We start from the raw sequence: 20,194 nt of genomic DNA, 5'->3' as shown, positions 1-20,194 counted from the left end.
TCCATTAAAAAACATCTTATCCTATTTTTTTAATAAGTGAATATTTACATACTGTTCCAACACATGCACAGTTAACAGGAGAATTGTTTTTTGCAGGTGTGATGTGTAATCCCCTCGCACCATGAGGTGTTGAAAAAGGTGTCATAAGCTCCTTTGGAAAGATTGTGAATAGAATTAATCGCAATTGAAGTCTGTGCCCTAACCTTAAGATTAGACACTTCTACAGCGAGTTAGCCTGTGTTTAAAACTTCACACGCATACTCACAAACCCCGCTATCTGAAAGTGTTAGGCGATCAGTGGCTGCTCACTGGCCACTCAGTTTTCCTGATGTTTCCTGAACTCAGCGTTCAGTTTAGAAGCTGAAGCTGGGATTGCCACTGCGCTTGTTCAATAGAGTGATGGTGTATGATTATCAAAGCTTTTAGGAAACGGTCAGAAAGACCGTGAGAAAAAATTAACACAGCAGATCTTCGAGCATTATGTTTATTTAATGTAACTTCTTCTGAAAGGTGTTAGGATATAATATAACAACGACTCCTAAAAATGGGAAAAATTAATGTTGGATTATTTTGTGAAGAGTAATATTATATTATATTATATTATATTATATTATATTATATTATATTATATTATAAGAAAGTCTTGACTAATTTGAGTCCCACAGCCAGCAGAGGCTTGTGCTTTTCCTCAAAAGGGGCATTTGTGGATTGACTAAAGTGGGTCTGTGTGCAGACAGGATTTGTCATGCTCCAGTGAGTGTGTCTGGCTTGTTTAACCCTTGACCCTTGTCTACCACCCCTCCACCCTTTTTCTTGTATGCCCCCTCCCTCTAACCCCTACCCAACCACCATCACCCTCCACCCACCCTGCCGCTCTCCAAACAGCGAAGCGTATCTGAGAATTCCCTGGTTGCCATGGACTTCTCCGGGCGGACCGGTCGCGTCATCGACAACCCCATCGAGGCCCAGAGCGCCGCCCTGGAAGAAGGGCATACCTGGAGGGTAAGCAGAGGGAGCAAGGATTCTGTTCTGCAGGGTGGGGTTAGATAGGAAATAGAGGATATCTGAGTAGAAGTGCAAACGTATTCAAGCCGCAGCTGCTTTGTGCGATTACCACAGAATATGCAGGAGTTTCCCAGTACATTTAAAAATTGACTGCTTTTATGGATGGTATGCACTGAAGCCTTTCGTACCCTACAAGGCTGCGTTTTCTTTGTGAATTAAAGTGTGTAGTAGTTGCACTTTACCAAAGCTGTGCATCCTTCAGTAGAGTGTTTGTTATTGGACTAAAAAGAATTGAAGAGAGTGATTCACAGTAAAACATTCCTGTGTTTGTTTTGGTCCAAAGTGATGTTTAAACATAGTTTAGTTTGCCATGAGGGTTACACACGTGATGGGCATGGCTTAGGGACTTTGACTAATGCAGGGAGTTTAGTTTTACATGATGATATCTAACGATAAATGTGGTGTTTATAGAAAAGGAGCCAGCGTATGAATGTCTTGGGCAGTCCCAGTCCCCTGCATCCATCTTCTCTGAGCACAGGTACTGAGCCTAGCAATAACACCATGAGCAGTATAAATACATTTACAAATATATATAATATGGTTGTGTCTGTGTGTGTGTGAAAAACTTCCCGTGTTTTTCAGTGATTCACAGGACACAGGTGTGGTTTCATGGTCGTATCATGAGAGAGGAAGCCCACAAAATGATGATACAACAAGGCCAAGTCGATGGGTGAGTTACGACATTGTCGAACGGAGAGCGCTCCTCACGTGAAGGCTCCGGGAGGAAGATAATTTTGTCAAAGTAGTCCAAGTGCTGTCAGGATGATTGTGCTTTGGTTCGTCAAAGCAGCAACACACACACAGCAAGTTTGAATGCTTTCCAGAAACTGCAAAAGAACACTGCTCAAAAAATCACTGGAGCACTTTTTAATCAGAATATTGCATCAAGTCAGTTAAACGTCTGGGGATTGATGTGGTCAGGTTAGTAGCAGAGGAGGTTTTAATCAGCTTCAGCTGCTTTGGTGTTGATGAAATAAACAACAGGTGAACTAGAGGGGCGACGATGAGACAACCCCAAACAGGTGGAGGCCACTGACATTTTCCCCTCCTCATCTTTTCTGGCTGTTTCTTTCACTAGTTTTGCACTTAGCTTGGGTCTGTGTCACTACTGGTAGCATGAGGCGATACCTGGACCCTACCAAGGCTGGACAGCTTGGACAGTACAAACCAGTCAAGATCAATGTGAGCCATTACTAGAAGATTTGCTGTGTCTCCCAGCACAGTCTCAAGAGCATGGAGGAGATTCCAGAAGACAGGCAGTTAATCTGGGAGAGCTGGACAGGGCTGTAGAAGGTCTTTAACCCATCAGCAGGATCAGTATCTGCTCCATTGTGCAAGGAGGAAAGGGTGAGCGCTGCCAGAGATACAAAATGACCTCGAATAGGACACTGGTGCGAATGTCTCTGACCAAACAATCAGAAACTGACTTCATGATGCCTGAGGGCCCGACATCCCCTAGTGGACCCTGTGCTCACTGCCCAGGACATTGGAGCCAGATTTGCTTTTGCCATAGAATACCAGCTCTGTACTTTTCACAGATGAGTTTAGGTTCACCCTGAGCATGTATTAGAGACATTAAAGGATGTGGAGAAGCCGTGGAGAACATTATGCTGCCTGTAACATAGCATGACCGATTGAGTGGTGGGTCAATGATGGTCTGGGAAAACACACAGACCTCTACAGGTTAGGTGACAGCACTCTGACTCCCATTAGGTATCAGGATGGAGTCTTTGGAGCCATTCTCAGACCCTACTCTGGTGCTGGGTGGATCCTGGTTTCCTCCTGTTGAATGGGAATCTCTGATCTCATGTGGTGAGAGTATCCACTCAATTCCTGGAGGATGAAGAAATCGATACCATTGACTGGCCCTGCTGGCCTGACCTAAATGCAACAGAACACCCCACATTATGTTCTATGTTTCAGTCCATCTGAGCAACCAGGTTGCACCTCACACAGCCCAGGAGCTCAGTCATGCCCTGGTCCAGATCTGGGAGAAGATGCCCCGGTACACCATCCATAATCTGCTGCATCATTTTAAATTTTCAGGATGTCTTTGAATTCAGCTTTCTGTAGGTTGATCATTTAGTTTTCATCAAACGATGTGGCATCTTTTCATCCTAACACATTACCCAGTGGAGTAATATCCAACGTGATTTTTCAAAGTGGTCCATTAATTTTTCTGAGCAGTATATTCACGGTGTGTATCAAGCATATGGAAATTCATGGTAGATATGTCAGTCCTTTTTATAAGGTGGTTGAACTAGTTCTCATGATGTAATCTTTTTCTTTCAGGTTATTCTTGTTGCGGGACAGTCAGAGTAATCCCAAGGCATTCGTGCTCACCTTGTGCCACCACCAGAAGATCAAGCACTTCCAGATCCTACCGGTCAGTGTGATTACAAAGAAAAATCTCAGCGCCTCTGTTAAGATGCACTGAAATGAGAAACGGTGTGAAAATGACACAAATTTGACTTCGTGATATAGTCTGACTGCTAAACTGCAGTCACAGTCTCAAAAACCAGCTGCTGTGGCTTGTTGGCATCACCGGCAAAGGAGTATATTTGTCCCCAGAAGCAGGTCCATCTTTAAAAATAGTCTGCGATGCAGTTTAATTCTATAGTGTAAAAAAACCCTACGGCAGACTCTGCCCAGCGAGCCTGCTACACTCATTTAGCATCACCACCAACCCGTTTCCAAAGTACGCTGTGCTTTTTTAAGATTTTAAAATGTGTTTTTTGCTTCCTCCCAGGCAGCCGTGCACTTAGATTTATTTTGTTGCAGGACAGAAATCAGCTCGAAACAGCTCAGAGGGAACAGATCAATCAGTTATTGACAAAGATGCAGTTGCATGGAGAAAGTGTTTTAACTTTATTTGGAAAAAGGTATATATGTATTTTAGACTGATTACTGATAATAGATGGCCATTCTCCTCCAATGGAGTTTCTGTCCGTTCAGTCAAAAGTGTAAATGTTAAAAATGCCCAGTTGATAAAAATCATTCATGTTCATCCATCCCTGATATTCTAGTGACTGATAGACAAACTAATCTGTAGGAGTATAAAATGTGTTGGTTTGTAGTTTATATCGTCAAAGAAATGCAAAAAGTAGCCAGTCGGATCACTCCACAGACTGTACTGAAAATATTAATGTCATCTCCAGGTCTGAGAAGGGATAATGTCCTAAACCTAACTGGCTTCATTAGTGTGTTTGATATGAAATCATTTGTTTATCTTATAAATGCAATACAGTGGCCTGGCGATGTACACCTGGATGTTATCATCGGTTTGCACTCCTGTCAGATGTTCCATGTTTTATCGTTACCTCATAAAGATCAGTCTCTGTCATGTGGTGTCTAAACTATCTCCTCTCCTCCGTCCGATTCTGCTCTGAAGTGTGAGGAGGACGGTCAGGTATTCTTCAGCCTCGACGACGGCGCCACCAAGTTCACCGATCTGATTCACCTGGTGGAGTTTTACCAGCTTAACAGAGGAGTGCTGCCCTGCAAGCTCAAACACCCATGCACCGCTGTGGCCTTGTGACACTCCTCCCCCCAAACCTTTCTTTGCACACCTCTCTCCCTGAGATACCCCTCCCTCCCCTTCTGTCCCCTTTACCCCTTCCCTTACCAACGCAGTGGGGGTTGAGGAGATGGAGAAAAGTTACGTCCTGTTTTGCGGATGTGAACAACTCTGTAGGAGCCGGGACTGGAAGTCGATGTCCCCCAGTGGGTAACGTTCGTCTCCACCTTACTGCTGCTTGGTTGTTTGAATGAGAGCTGTTGGGACAGGCCAAGTGTCGAAGACTGTGGACTCCTGCGGTTGTTTTGTTATTGGTGTTCAGACCCCAGAAAAAGACCAGCGTGATGTGAAACCTCAAGATGGCTACAGTATGTTTCCAGTGGGTCTCTTGGATGGATCCCTTCCTTTAGAGTCCCAAACCTTTCAAACCCACCCACCTTCCCCATTCCAGGCCTGATAAGCTGTGGTGCCCGCCCTGTCCTCGATACCGAGGTGGGCGGGGAGCGCCACCTTCTGACTTCCTCAATGATCATCAGGGATGGACGGGAACCTCCCTGGGTCCCATCAAACTTGATCCAGGAGTTTTCTCAACCTGTGCAGTCCAGTCTGGATAAGCTGACACCCTGCCCTCCACCCCCCGGAAACACCTTAGCGGGGCATGACGTGGCATCGCTGCCGTGTCCCGACCCACAGACCCCTGATGCAACCCCAATCCCGCCTCCACATGAGCTCAGAAAAAAGTCGGGAGAGAAACGAGAAGTCGCTGAAAGGCAAGACGAGCAGAGCAGGGGCGAGGGTTTGCTGAAAGGACAGAGGAATGTTTATCAGGAAGGCTGTACAAGCCTCTCTTGTAGAGTTGATTACTTGATGTCATTTTAATGCTGTTTTATTACTGTTGATTCAATGAAGAACTTGTTTTGCACTCCCGAGCGGACAGACGACAGCTCTTTAGCTAAGAGAAGCTGCCTCCTCTTCCTCCTTCACTCCCCTTCTGAAAAGCACGCATGTGAATTTCCATCAGCTCTGACTGGATTACGGTGGTGTGGGAGCACAGTCACATCATGCAGTGCTTTCCAGTAAGGTTTAAGAACATCTAACTAACCTCCCCAGCCGTGTGTCGTATGGAACGCCAGGACTGCCATAATGAATTAATTAAATACACCATTAAATAATTAATTAAATGTGGCAATAATTAATTAAAATGGGAAATAATTAATTAAATAAATAGTTATGACACATGTAATTAATTAATTATTGACACATTTAATTAATTATTTATGTATTTCACATTTTAATTAATTATTGACACATTTAATTAATTATTGACACATTTAATTAATTATTGACACATTTAATTAATTATTTATTGACACATTTAATTAATTATTTATGTATTTCACATTTTAATTAATTATTGACACATTTAATTAATTATTTAATGATATATTTATTTATTTCATTTTGGCAGTCCTGGCGCCTGGCTCTCATCATGAAATAATTTTATCTGTCAACCTCACCCATCAAACTCAGGGGGCGGGGTTAACGCTGATCGACTCAAAACCATTGCTTTGGCCTGGTGGCCATTGTTTTTAGCACACAACAACCAGCATGTGGAAACTAACAGAACTGAACTTTGAAAAACCCTGTTTGTGTGTGTCACCAAATACAGTTTTAATATTTTTTTAGCCGAGAATGTAGTGGTTTAATCTTCATGTGTCTGGTCGGTTTCTCAAGATACAGCCTCTTTGCAAAAGTGCTTCGATGATTTCGGAGATGTCTGCCCAGTCTCACGGCAAAGCGTGGATAGACCCGCTCGCCTCGCAAGCAATCGAGCTGTTATTACCACCGACAAAGTGCAGGCCCCGGTACACAGCTAATAATCCCCGCTGACACGGACTTCTTTTACTGAGGTTATATTTATCAGGGTTTTATTTCCTGATGTTCTTATGTGTCCTACGTGTTTCAGTCGCCAATTCTGAATTATAACTAACATTAAAAACATGTTTAAGGAGGAGAGAGAGCAAATAAACTTGATTAACAGCTGATCTTTGGGTTTTTGTTCAGTCATCAGCGTGACCTGTGTATAAACGCATAAAAGAGATAAAAGAGATTGGTGTTTCCGTCATGTAGTAACTGCTGGCTTTAACTGTACAAAGGTTGTTCGAAACTATGACACACATACAGACGTCATGATGTTCGGCTAATATTTTTATTGTGAATATTAATCATGAGGGTAAACGGACCTGCACACCACGGAGCAAGATCAGCATGTCCACGATATCTTCAGCTCTCTGAGGTAACACAGCGTTTCCCAGCTGACTAATCTAACTGTCATCTACGAATAATTCACGGGTCATATCAATATGATTTTACAGAAAAGCATCCTTAATACTGACTATTCCAGAGACGTGAAAATCTACAGCATAAAGAACACAAAAATATAGCAGTCTAACGCAACACTGTAACAGAGATGAACCATCAGTTTGTCAAAGCGGAATGAAAGCGATTGGTTGAACAGGTGAACCTGTGCTTAGAAAACCTATTAAAAAACAGATGATATAATATTTCTGTCCAGGTTGCAGTCTGCATTATGAACATGTAGTTGGAAACTCTGCTCCTCTCGGTGGAAATGCGCCTTCTCCTTCCTCTTTGTATAAAAACATTTTAAAAGTCAGTTTAATCTCAAAATTTACTGTTAAATCCAAAACACACCAGATAAAGAATTTATTTTTTAGATTTGCTCAGTTGTAAATAAACAGCGAAGTAAACGTGACCCGACAGACAAAACCTGAGTGAATTAAGTCCAGCGTTTAACCACTGAGAGCTAAAACTCAGGTGAGGTTTCAAAGCTGTGTGCCGGTGATTGGACATCAGCCGCTGATAAAGTGCTCTGTTGGGAAACAAGCTCCAGCAGCTCTGCGCTCGGGAAAAACTATATTTACTTATCTTGTGCAGAAAAATGTGCTGACGTTGCGTAATATCGAGCACCGGCTGCCCAGTTAAACTGTGACTATCACCAAGTAACGCGGGCGTGTTTCTTGAATTAGCAGCAGGTGTTAAACAGCTGACAGGTGAGGAGGAGGATGCATGCAGGTAAACTGAGGGCCTGTTGAGCTGATCGCTGGTTTCGTGAGAAAATTGTCAGCTCGTTCTTTATGTTACAGAAGCACAGAGACACAAGACCAGGTGGAAAGAGACGATCGTTCGGTGAAAATGAGAATTTGCGAATGCAACACGTGGAACACGGAGAGTGGAATATGTAAACAAACCGGTTAACGTAACCCCCTCGGTGCACTCTGCATGCTGACTGTTAGCAGAGCTACTGAAATCTCTGAAAACATCTGAGCACCTTTGCAAACATGTTCTATGTTGACAACCTGACCAGACGTGAAGATTACAGCGCGACATTCGTGGCTAAAACACTGTTAAAAGTGTAGTTGATGACAGAAAAACGGGGTATTTTAAAACTACACCACCAACATTGCTGCCTGTGATTTGAAATGTATTCTGGGATACCTGGCTGCCCCAAGTCTACACAAGCAATCGATTATCTAGGATCGACCTGTTTTGACTTACTTTGCACGGCAACCAATCAAATGTTAGAGAAGCAGCATGGGCAGCGTTAACCCCGCCCCCTGAGTTTGATGGGTGAGGTTGACAGATAAAATTATTTCATGATGAGAGCCAGGCGCCAGGACTGCCAAAATGAAATAAATAAATATATCATTAAATAATTAATTAAATGTGTCAATAATTAATTAAAATGTGAAATACATAAATAATTAATTAAATGTGTCAATAAATAATTAATTAAATGTGTCAATAATTAATTAAATGTGTCAATAATTAATTAAAATGTGAAATACATAAATAATTAATTAAATGTGCCAATAATTAATTAATTACATGTGTCATAACTATTTAATTAATTAATTATTTCCCATTTTAATTAATTATTGCCACATTTAATTAATTATTTAATGGTGTATTTAATTAATTCATTATGGCAGTCCTGGCGTTCCATAGTGTCGTACCAACAAGACCACAACAATTAAAAAACATGAATGTGCTCTTGAACCAGCTGTAGGTGTCTCAAGACTTTAAGGAAGAAGAGGAAGATTTTCAAATAGACTCACTTAAAAGTGTGTCGAGCCCAAGCTTTCTACTATTTCGGTCTTTTTTTTCCAATCAAAATGGTTATTTTATCTGTTGGTGAATTGTCTTTGAATGTTTTCCTTTTACTAAATAATTTCTGAGCTCTCTGCTTGCACATTTTTTAAAAATCAGCCTGATTTGTTGTCGATGGGTTGGAGCTGTCGTGTTCGGATTCTGACCACTGTTCCCTCGTTGAAAGCAACAAAAGCACTCTCGAAACTTTTATTAAAAACATTTTAAATATGAAATTTGAACAAATTACTTGAAATGTGAACTCAGTTGTCTGTGTGTCAACAAGCAGTCAAATGAGCTTCACTCGCCTTAAGTGAAAATTGTGAGCCTTGTGTATAAAATTGAAGCTATGTTTTAAAAAGTAATGCACATAGAGTAACACGTTTGGGATTTTTTTTTTTCAGGGGTGGTGGAAGAACATCATGAGTGGGGAGAAATGGTGGGAGATTTGGGAAACAGTCCTTTTTTGCTTTCTTGTCAAGAAATGTAACACACTTACAGGATCTGTACGTTAAATATGAGGCTAATGCTAGCGTGACTAGCAGTCTTGACTCTGTGCAGTTAGAAAATCTGCCTAAAGCCACCTCTAAAGCTCAGTAATCAACATGTTTTATCATCCTGGAAACAACAGTTTGTGAAAGTTATCTGATGTTTTTACTGAGCTTGGCTAGCTGGCTGTAGACTGCTAGCTAGCATCACACGTAACTAGCTAGCTTCTCATCTCTGCCTTCTTTTCTAACAGGAAAGCAAAAAATATATTTTCCAAAAGGTCTAAAAGATTCCTGTAAAGTAAAAATCCATTGGAACAAAACTTTGAAAACATGTGCTGGTGATGCAATCTCAGATCTGGATAAAATGTCAGTCAGCTCTATATTTAGATATTTCCATTAGCTGCATAAAGTGAGCACCATTGCTAAACATCAACAGGGTCGCTAAATTACAATCAAGCAGAAATGGCTTCTTTCTTGATTTCACAACCAATCCATCAAACAACAAATCCACCGCTACAGAGACATAGGAAGCTAACATTACAGAGGGGTTTCACTTAGTTTAGTAGTACCAGGTCATTGTTTGAGTAAATTAAGGGCCAGCAAGTATTTGTTTTTGTTCTTTCATTTTGAAAAAGTAAAAGTATTCAATTATTCAAGCTTCTCAAATAACAGGTTTAGTGAACTGAACCTCCAGTTTCAGATTGTTGTACTAGCTGTCACCTTTGGTTCTTGAGATTTTTTTTCATTCTTTATTTTTTGTAGACACGTGACCCCTAACCATGTGACATTAACTTGTCGGCCATTTTGGACATGTGACAATGTAGGATAAAGTGAACAAGGCCCCAATCACACAAGCCTACAGACTGGTCTGCAACCAGCTGGAAACCACTGGTCATGATGGGGAAATAAGTATTACTTGAATGCTTGCAAGTAGTTAATGGAGGTTGATGGTTTTCACTCGAAAAATAAAGTCTCAGTCACACATGCCTTCCGAGTGGTCAGTGACCCCTATTTTTCCCCAATGACCCACCTGTCAGTATGGAAAACATTTTGGAAACTGTAAAAAGTGCAGCAACAAAAGGAAACAAGGAGTATTTGCTTTTATGTAAAAGTTGTCCTTTTTTGAAACATGCTGGTTGTAAATCTCAAGCACAACTTTTACTTTGAAAAAGGAATCCTCTCCATCTCTGGTTTGTGAGATAGAGATTTACTACTGCTCAGAGAGTAATTACAAAGATCTTTCAGACATACATGACACGCAGCGATGCAAATATGCTAGCAACCAAAGGAGTCATTGGGAGGTTTCCATTATAGCACCTACTTTGCAACTGATTTCACCCAGCGAGAGCCACCAACCTCCTGGAAGTACTACCAACCAGTCCGTAAATACGTTTCCCTGACAACCAGTGGTTGTATCGTTTCTAACATGATGCCACGTGAGAAATCTCAGTACACCAAAATTTGACCAAAATCTTCTAAATTGACTAAATTGGATATTAGCGATGGTTAGTCTGTAAGTCTAGCTGCTGTGATAGTAGATCTCATGGAAAACATTTGTCACGTGAATGTGTCCAAAATGTGTTACCATTTTACTGTTTCGGTTTCCTTGAATTTTTGGTTGAACGCTAGCTTTATACTAGAACATACCACATGTACGTTACAGAGAACGAGTTTGCTAATCGGTGGCTAAATGCTAAATACAGAACCTTAACCTTATGCCCAATCTTAGCATTCATGGTTCAAAACTCATTAAAGTGGCATCAGTTTGTGAATCAGTCGGTATCATAAGCTTTTTTCCCCCTCTACCCTTCCCTCCATTTTTTTTTGTCATTTGGTCCCATTACTGGCTTTTTGTTGAGGGAACCAGGGTAACGCTAACTTTTGGATTCACCTACATACGATCATCCCACAGGCGCTCCTTAAGCAGTCTGGAAAATGAACTGAAAACTACACATAGCAGGTAAAGCAGAAAAAGTTGGTCTACTGAAAAAAAACGAGCTGTCATCAACCAATTCATGACATGTAGGAGAAAATGCCAATTGTTGATGCTGTTGCCAGGTCTCTAAAAATGAATCTGTAATAGTCAGCATAGAGATCAGTTCCAAAGAATTAGATTCACATAGAAATTCCTCTTGAAGTAGCTTAAACAGATCACGAGTTAGTTTATTTTTAACCTTATTTATAGTAACAGGAAAAAGATGCCCAAGAAAGGAGACGAGGAACCCTTTTGTCATTCCGACTGTCACATGACCAACTGAACCCGTGTGACATAACACCTGCTTTTGTGCAGCACCTGTCCCGCCCTCACCTGCAGTTTCCATCCATCCTACCCCAGATTCACAGGGTTAGAATGAGATCGACAGACTCTAAGCACCGACACTGACACACACGCAGACACACACACAATCCACTGCCACCACCAGCCAACTAATCGCGTGACTTAAACGACTCACCAGCTCTGCACTCCACCAATCAGGCCTTTTTGGTCAGTCAGGTCAGACTCTCTCCAGGGATTGGATAATGCTTGAATTCCCCGCCCCCCTCTCCCACCTGTGTCCAGCCTGTAAGCTATATGACCCTGTGGTAAATGTATGTGTTGGTGTGCGGATGACCAGACTGTTATATTCACTCTTCAGGAAGTCTGCTGGCTAACGCGCTTGCCCTTTTAGAGGCGGTAAAAAGACAGTCTGGTAAAGTCGGGGGGTAAGCTGCAGATTTAGAGGAGACGGGAGTTTGACTGGAAGTTTCCCAGCATTCCCAGTCATCAATACAGGTTCTTCCCTGTCTGACAGAGGATGAAAGCCACGTCACTATGGGTCAGCGGGGACAAAATCACCGTCCTCCCTCCATTTTTTTTTAAGTCACTGTGCTACAATGCAATCGTTCACAGAAGTCCAATCATATGAATATATACCAGTATAAAGTCTTGTTTTCAAAGTATGTGAAGCTATGGAGAAGATGTAGATCTAACACTGTACCTAGGTCACAGATCACTATGTATGGGCTGTTATGCTTTTGCTCATAACTCCATGTAAAATGAAGAATGATTTGTTTTTTCCTTTTTTTTATTATATGATTGTGTGTATGACTTTATTGTGTATTGTCTTTGGTTTGCCACAAAATGACGTATACCACAGCATATACAGTATTAATTAAATTAAACATATTTTTTTTTTATTTTAAGAAATCAAACTGGATTTTTGGCACGTGTCAAATTTCTGAACTTCAGTTGTGTTTATAAGCTGACAGGCTGTCGGAGTCTTCATCTCTGCCAGGTTTCAACTCTTTCAGTATTCCCTCTCTGTCATTTATACTCCATGTTTGGATATTAAGCCCACACACACACACACACACACAGCATTGTTTTTTGATGGAGAGCGCACATGCTAATTCTTAAGCTTTTCATCACAAGTAGTGCAATTATAAGCTGTAGCTCCAGAGGATTGTGCATCTCATTATAATGTCTATGTTGTCTGATTATTTTTCATAAAGGTGCGTAACATTTTTTTGTATTGTCTCGCAGCACGTGCCTCTTTCTGAAATGGTCACAGCTCCCTAGTTGCCGTCCGTCCACTCTCACACTGCGTTTCAAATTAGCTGTGACTGTGAAATGCAGCCTTACCGGAACTAAATGCTAATGTGGACGTCACACGTCAGTCCCACTGAACTTCGGTGACTTACACTATAGGTGCAAGTGAAGCTAACTCAGTGTTTTTATTGCTGGGTCAAAGTCATCATAAGTTGAAGTCAAATATAAAATTTCAGGGAGGAAAAAACAAAAACAAAGGATCAAATGAACTGTAATCATTTTTTCTCACGTACGCTCCTCCACTGTGCTTTGCTTCATTCTGTCTGTGCGGCTCCTGGATCTACATTGTATCCTTTTCAGGTATTTTTTGTACAAATAAGGGACTGATATATTCTCTGTTTATTGGAAATTAGAATAAAAGACAACATTGCTATAAACCAAACATGCCTGACTCCTGCTCTGTTCTCTGCTGTTTGAAGTTTGGATTAGATACGCTATGTACTCTCACTCGTATGCTGGAACATTTACAAAAGGTCTTCCTAACTGCTTTTATTCTTGTAACCAGATTCCAATTTTGGACATTTTCATCATTCATGGAAGATTTTCAGGATTCAGATACTCCTTAGAGTATTCCAGTCTAATAAGGTACAGGAAGCAGTCTTTCTAATTTTGCCTTTTTATCATCAATTAATCTTTCATTTGAAATTTGAAGCAAATGTATTTAACTGTAATGAATAATGTAATTTAAAGGCTACAGAGATAGCTAGTTAGCTTCCAAGATTGTCCATTACATCCAAAAAACTGTTACTTTTGAGTATTGTGCCACCCCTTATTTCTTTATATTTTTCCAGGAAATGGGAAACAGCTGCAGAGATTTCTGGGGGGAAAAAAAACACCTGACACCTTTTGCCGGTTTCTAGCACAAACCGTGATGGAGCCTCCACCGTGTTTTACACGTGACTGTAGATACTGCAAGTCACTGTAGAGTTTCTGCAAGTTTTTGTTGCACCAGAACCTTCAAATTTGGATTCATCAGACCTGTTCCCTACTGGTTTTCAATCCAGGTCTTGCATACTTTGCATACCTCTGCATTTCCCTTCTTGTGCAGAAGATAAAGTAACATTAAAAGGAAATTGCTTTTGTTTATTTATTTTATTCTTTTATTTACTTATTTGATAAAACCCACTAGCCATTTGAGTAAAAATAGATGAGCCTTAGACCCCCAACCAGTCACGGCAGATGGCTTCCCCTACCTGAGCCTGGTTCTACTGGAGATTTCTTCCTGTTAAAAGGGAGTTTTTCCTTCCCACTCACTCATACAGAGTTATCTGATTGTTGGGTTGTTTTCTGTGTTGCTGTAGGGTCTTCACCTCACAATATAAAGATCCTTGAGGTGACTGTTGTTGTTAGTTAGCGCTATATAATTACAACTGATTTCAATTGAACTAATAATTTGTGTGGAGTGTAGTACAAATGATACTTTTTGTTTTTAGTCACATCTCCCAGATGGACCACTTCACTGGTTACCTGGCTCTCCACTAAGGTCCCCAAATATTCTGTTTTTTATGGTGGCTCGAGATTTAGAGCACATTGTCCAACACTCATAAGGTCTTCAGGTAAAACAGTGAACCCTCACTACCCCCCGATCTGCCCATCTAGGTGTGTAGATGCAGCTTGCAGTGCAAAAAGCCAGTCCAATGCTTTTTTTTTTTAGACCAATTACCACTAAACTAGGACAGGGTAGAACACTAACTAACCTCACATGTAGTTAGGCTAATAAATGTGTAATAATACAACTAGCTGGGCAACACAGTGGTGCATCTATCACCTCACAAGTTGCTATTATCAGTGTTATCAAATGTTACTGAAGCAGAAAAGGATAACACCTCAACCTGCACCACTGCATCATTGGAGCAACATGTTGTATGTTACTGGAATTACTTTTGTTTACCTGAATCAAATAATTTCTTTTATTAGTTTGACTTACCTACAGACAAAAGCACGAGTAAAGTAAATCGATGCAATTTGATCTTGCTTGTGTAACATGTTATATTCCTGTTTGCACACTTTAATCTTTAATCTTGCCTGTCCTGTGCAAAAGCTGTCAAAGCCAGTTCAAGGCATGTGGAGAGGTGTGCCCATGCTGAGGTCAGTTTTATTTCAGTTAAAAAGTACTGGAACATCCCACTGCACGTGAACGCCCCCAGTGTCAGAAACCTGCTGACTTTGAGTCATACAAGTTCAAATAAGGCACCAGATGGTGCAAAGATCTGTTCACACATAAGTGTTTCTAACTGGTCTTTAATGTCTTATAAAGAGTGGAAACTGTGAGCACGAAACGGAAACACCGTATCGGGTTTTTAAACCCACATTTGTGCACATCTGGAGAAGAAATGATAATTTCACGGTATTACAGCAGCAAAAAATATTCACTAACCCAGGATTAGAAAATTATAAATGCTACTCGCTTCAACCCTGCAGTAACAGGTTTTATTATATACTAATTAACCAGAGCTACATTCAGCTGCTCCCTTATTTCCCAAGAGGTCACCACAGCAAAATGATCCAAATGTCTGATTTGGCACAGATTTTACACCGGATACTCTTCATGAGACAGACTTCCCAACTATCAGGGCTTGTGAACTAGCTAATGACCCTCTGCGGGTGGGTTTTGTGTATCCTCACAGTATCAAACCAGGAATCTTTCACGTATAATACAGATGTTTTAACCACAACACCAGAAAGCCACATTTGACAAAAAGATTAAATAAATAAATACAATAAAATATTTAAAAAAAAGATAATAACGTGCTCTGCTACACCTAAAAAATTATCTTTAGAAGACATTTTCTACAGAAGTTTTTTGGACATTCTGGATGGTTTAAATGAATAAATTTGGGCAAATGTTATAGGATATTTGACCTATTGCTCTGTTCATAAGGTGAAATGTAGATATGTGTACACAGAATATCTTCTTCCCACCCAAAACAACTTTTAAGTCGTCAGTAAAGCAGCCGCTCGTCAATATAAGAGAAGAGCCACTTGGGGGCGGTACAGACCAGATATTTGACTAGAACTCTGCAAAGGCCGCTTCCATAGCTGTTAAAAGGTAACATTTTTCAGTTGTTCTTTAAAGAAACTTCACTACTTTGTAGCGGATAGTCAAACAAGCTTAGCTTGCTTTACTACCTGTGGCAGAGATCACAGCCAGGCCGACACTGAGCTTTGTAAATGTTTCGTGGTAACTCAGACGCTAAATAGCTGCTGATCTAACTAAACACACACAATATAAAATGTTGATGTAAAATGATGTAATCGACTGATTACGCATGTCGGCGTATCGGACAATATTAAAAGAATCCTGTGGAGTTTTCTTCATTCAGTTTACTTACCATAACATGCCGTTCAGATACATGTCCCCACCTGTAAGCAACAACCAGTGGCTCCACAGCACTACTAGTTGTGGGAGTCTTTAAAATTGTTATTCAAGTATTAGGAGACATAACAGCTGACAAATTATGAGTGTTATGGTGAAGAAACACCAGATATGCAGTGTGCAGATAGTGTCTGTACCATTGCCCGTTGGTTTCTTCATCTTGTGGCCAGATATATAAACAATGGACACACAGAAAAACCTTTGCTTTCCCCGTGTTTTTCATCTAATATATATTATTCATATATATTTATTTATAAAATATTGATGAAGTACGTACAGTTTAACAGACAACGAGCTGAAGTGCAAAATAAGAATGTTCACTGAAACCACTGTCTTTACCTTTCATGCTGTAGTTTTTAATATTTATTTTAATTTGTTCTTGCTTTTCTCCCATTGCTGGTGAACTCTGTTTCACCTCACTCGTCAACAACTCAGCATGTGAGCGACACACAGCGTCGTCCACGTCGAGCAGCGTGCAGCAGGGGTTTCTGAGGATTGCACTGGTTGAAAACCTGTCTTCTGCAGGCAAATACATGCACAAACGAACATCACTGTCCTGCTGTGAATGAAGCGTGAGGCATTCCCAAGCCAGCTGAGGGACATCTTCTTTCTCCTAGTCTGGGATGCCTGAAACACTTCAACTGCCTCCCATCGATGTGGAGGAGTAACAGCTCTACACTGAGCTCCTCACCCTCTCGCTAAAGCTAAGCCCAGACGCCCTGTGGAGGAAACTTTGGGTTTAAGCGTAGGCATTTCATAATAACACCGTGTAGGAACAGTTAAAATATGAAACCATGGACTGAGACCATAATTGTATCATGTGCATTTTTAATTGCGTTCCCTTTTAATTTTCTTTGCAAATGCATCAGTCTCCCCCTGCTGGTCACTAGGATTAATGCCACTTTAAAGCACACGTGCACTTGGCTTTGAAATCCTGAAAGTTCTGTTTATCTTTCATAAAGAGCTCAAACGGTCTGATTTTCCAATGCAGAACAAATCAAGAAAAAGTCACAATGAAGAGTTTTGAAAGTGTTAAGTATTTGTAGGTATTTTAGGCGAGTGTGAGCGTCAGTTTGTTACCAGTCCTGTAAGCCTACGTCACTAAACTCGAACACGGAATTGTACAAAATCAAACCATCTGACCTGTACAAAGAAAAAAAAAGAGAAAGTGGTGAGCAGATGATGGAAAAATGAACAAAGTCTTGAAAATGTTGCTACCTGATCAAACAAAACTTGCTTTAATGTTTATTTCAGCGTTTAAAGAACCTCCGCCCCACTCCCCCCACAAGAAAATAAATAACTAAACAAACAAACAATAAAAAACAAACAAAAGAACGTTAATGTCAGACGGGGCCTGTGTGTTCATGAAGTTTAATTTTCAAATAAGTGATGGCAAAATGACACTATTTACAGGAGAGAATATGTATGATTTGTACAAAGAAATATACATGCAAAAATAATAATAATAAAAAAAAAAACTATTTATGAAACAAAAACGGGAAAACAAAAACACAACAAAGTGACAAAAACAGAAAAATCAACAAAAAAACCCCAAACTGAGGTATCCAGTCCAGTCTTCTGGTTTTTAAATGGCCTGTGTGTACACCTTTTGAAATAAATTAAAAAAGGTTAAGAGGGGGCTGATTTAATCATAACCCCTTACTGGACTTATCTGTGCTATTGTTACCATAGTAATCGTGTGTGGTTACTGGTTAGTTACCGTTTAAAGGTGGTTTTTGTTGTTGTTTTTTTTAAATGGAAGAAATATTTTGGCAACATGAATCTGTACATAAAGTGAAAACAACACTTTGTAAGTAAAATCTTGCATTCAGCTCCCATCCAAGAGTACATTTCAGTCCTTTAATCTCCCACCTTTTTAATAAAGGTATAAAGAGAGTAAACTAAAAGGGTTCCTCTGACATTTACCGTGTAAACAATCTTTTAACATGGTCATGGATGGCCTAACGCAAGTGAAACGTAATCACAATAAAACCATTTCTTTATTAAGTACTATAAAGCTAGAGCAACTTTGGTGTACCAATACTACAGAGGCATACAGTACAAAAAAAAAAGTGTTAAATTAGTTTTGATCAAAACGTGATGATTGTAGGTCGTGACCTCTGACGCGGCCTGGCCCCGGAGCGGTCGTTAACACTCGGCGATCGAATGAACACAAACTACCAGCAGTGCTTGCAGTACCAAGTACATGCTTTTCTCTAGATTTATTACAGATACAACAGATGTTTTCATAAATAGTTGCATAAAATGTTAAAGCCGCAACATTGCACATGATAATCAAACATAACATACAATGAGTGCATTTACAGTAAATTCATCTTCCGCCGCCTCCACATTCAGCGCTGCCACCAAGGGCTCCAACAGTCTCGAGTCCACTGCGAACGTGAGGGGGAAGAAGGCCGAAGTCTCTATACAAGGTAAGGCTTAAACATGTCATATCTGCGCAACACAGGAAAAGAAAAAAGAAAAAAAAGACGAACGTCTATCGGTTCTTCTCGGGTTGGACAGTGCAGCATTTGTTACTCACGACATGGTCATCATGGTGTTCTTAGATTAGATTAGGGTACGTTAATGTAAGCGCAGCCATCGAGAAGCTCTGATGTATAAATGTCTCAGCTGATGAGCTCTGTCGCGGTTTCCGCGTGTCTGCAGAGTCCAGAGTAGCACACGAATCTTCAACTTATGAGCGTTTTCTACAATGATGTGTTTGTTTTTTTCCTCCTTGGAATCGCAGAGACACTACTGTGCCTTTCTATACACTGTTTCTATAAGAAAGGGTTGCTTCTCAAAAGTATCCAAGTTACTGTTTAAGGGTAAAAGACAAAAACACACCGTCTGTTCCTGGAGGGCGATTTGCTCTCTGTGGCGAGCTCCGTTGGCATCGGTTTCTCCTGAAGGAGCTGCGCCCGTGCGGTGGCGTTGAGGCTCGATCGATTGGCTCTTCTGATCAGCTTCAACTCGCGCAGATGAAAATAACTTACTTCATAATAGTTTTTTTAAAACTGTTTTTGTTCACTTAACTACAAAAAGACGAAACCAGCAAGCAGCAGTAGACGAGGGCATCCATTCATTTATGATTGGTGAGAACTCCGTTCTCTTGGGCTCTGATTGGCTGAAGACCTCAGCAGGTTTCAAATAAACAACCTAAGGATTTTATTTAGTGAAAAATCTGTGAAAGAGGATGAGATCAGCTTTCATTTTTCTCCTCCTTTTTACATCGAGACCATAAAGAGTCTCTTCCACCTCAGTGCTGGACCCCAAACTGAGCAGCGTCTCCTGCTGTGGTCGGAGCGCTGAGGCTGAGAGCTGCTCAAACCCGAGGCTGAAGGCGACCGTGAATGAAGCTCCTGACCCCTCCGATGGGCCGGGCATCGGTCTGATGTTTTCTCCTGTCAATGAAAGAAATGAGGCGGGAGGTGTCCAAGCAGCCCTCTGCCCGGCCGTCGCCTTGGCCAGCCTGCAGCCACGGCTCCTGGAGGCAGAGGCCGGCCGGGGGCCTTCTGCCCGGGTCGGTCTTCAGAAGCAGGCAGACGAAGTCCCGGGCCGCCTGGCTGACGCCCTGGAAGTAATCCCTGGGGAAGCTGAAGTCCAGCCTGCAGATGTTCAGGCAGGTCTCCTCTGCGCTCTCGTCGAGAAAGGGGGAGGCGCCGCTCAGCAGCACGTAAGTGACCACGCCCAGACTCCACAGGTCAGAGGTCAGCGACACGGGCTCTCCGAGGACCAGCTCTGGGGAGGCGAACTCAGGGCTGCCCAGCAGAGGGTGAACATAGTGGGCGCTGTTGAGCTGCACGGCATCACCGAAGTCTGTGAGCTTGACTATTGGCTGGCCGCTGGCAGTGTGGGACACCAGCAGGTTCTCAGGCTGCAACGAGAGCAAAGATTAGCCTCATGGATTCTCATTCATTCATCATCACGGTTTGTACACGACCGCACTGCATCCACACATCAGTCAACCTTTTTATGGCTTCAAT

General features: G+C 41.3%; 2 protein-coding genes and 1 long non-coding RNA gene across 9 annotated transcripts in view; 2 read left to right on the top strand and 1 right to left on the bottom strand.

Annotated features, from left to right (window-relative positions):
- LOC146493758 (growth factor receptor-bound protein 10-like) overlaps window positions 1-5,883 on the top strand; it is a 52,302-nt gene extending 46,419 nt beyond the window's left edge. For 4 of the 5 annotated variants that reach the window (XM_085147678.1, XM_085147681.1, XM_085147680.1 and 1 more), the window contains exons 13-17: window positions 886-1,002; window positions 1,477-1,543; window positions 1,648-1,735; window positions 3,358-3,451; window positions 4,457-5,882. In XM_085147678.1, the coding sequence (XP_085003804.1) occupies window positions 886-1,002; window positions 1,477-1,543; window positions 1,648-1,735; window positions 3,358-3,451; window positions 4,457-4,603 (513 nt within the window). In that variant the 3' untranslated portion in view covers window positions 4,604-5,882. Of the gene's footprint in view, window positions 1-885; window positions 1,003-1,476; window positions 1,544-1,647; window positions 1,736-3,357; window positions 3,452-4,456 lie in introns of all 5 variants that reach the window. The other variant, XM_085147682.1, reaches the window with a different exon arrangement.
- A 1,439-nt stretch (window positions 5,884-7,322) lies between these two features.
- On the top strand, window positions 7,323-18,738 carry LOC146493757 (uncharacterized). The gene is made up of 2 exons (XR_014871808.1): window positions 7,323-13,414; window positions 13,621-18,738. It is a non-coding gene; the product is annotated as an uncharacterized LOC146493757 (long non-coding RNA).
- The window catches only part of LOC146493755 (triple functional domain protein), an 88,435-nt gene continuing 86,175 nt past the window's right edge, over window positions 17,935-20,194 (bottom strand). For all 3 annotated transcript variants that reach the window (XM_085147652.1, XM_085147653.1, XM_085147651.1), the window contains one exon: window positions 17,935-20,085. In XM_085147652.1, coding sequence (XP_085003778.1) covers window positions 19,534-20,085 — 552 coding nt within the window. In that variant the 3' untranslated portion in view covers window positions 17,935-19,533. The remainder of the gene's footprint in view (window positions 20,086-20,194) is intronic.

This window comes from Neolamprologus multifasciatus, chromosome 22 (genome assembly GCF_963576455.1).
Source record: "Neolamprologus multifasciatus chromosome 22, fNeoMul1.2, whole genome shotgun sequence".
Taxonomy (NCBI): Eukaryota; Metazoa; Chordata; class Actinopteri; order Cichliformes; family Cichlidae; genus Neolamprologus; species Neolamprologus multifasciatus.
The sequence above is the reverse complement of the archived record's forward strand: the minus strand, read 5'-3'. Positions and strand labels throughout refer to the sequence as shown.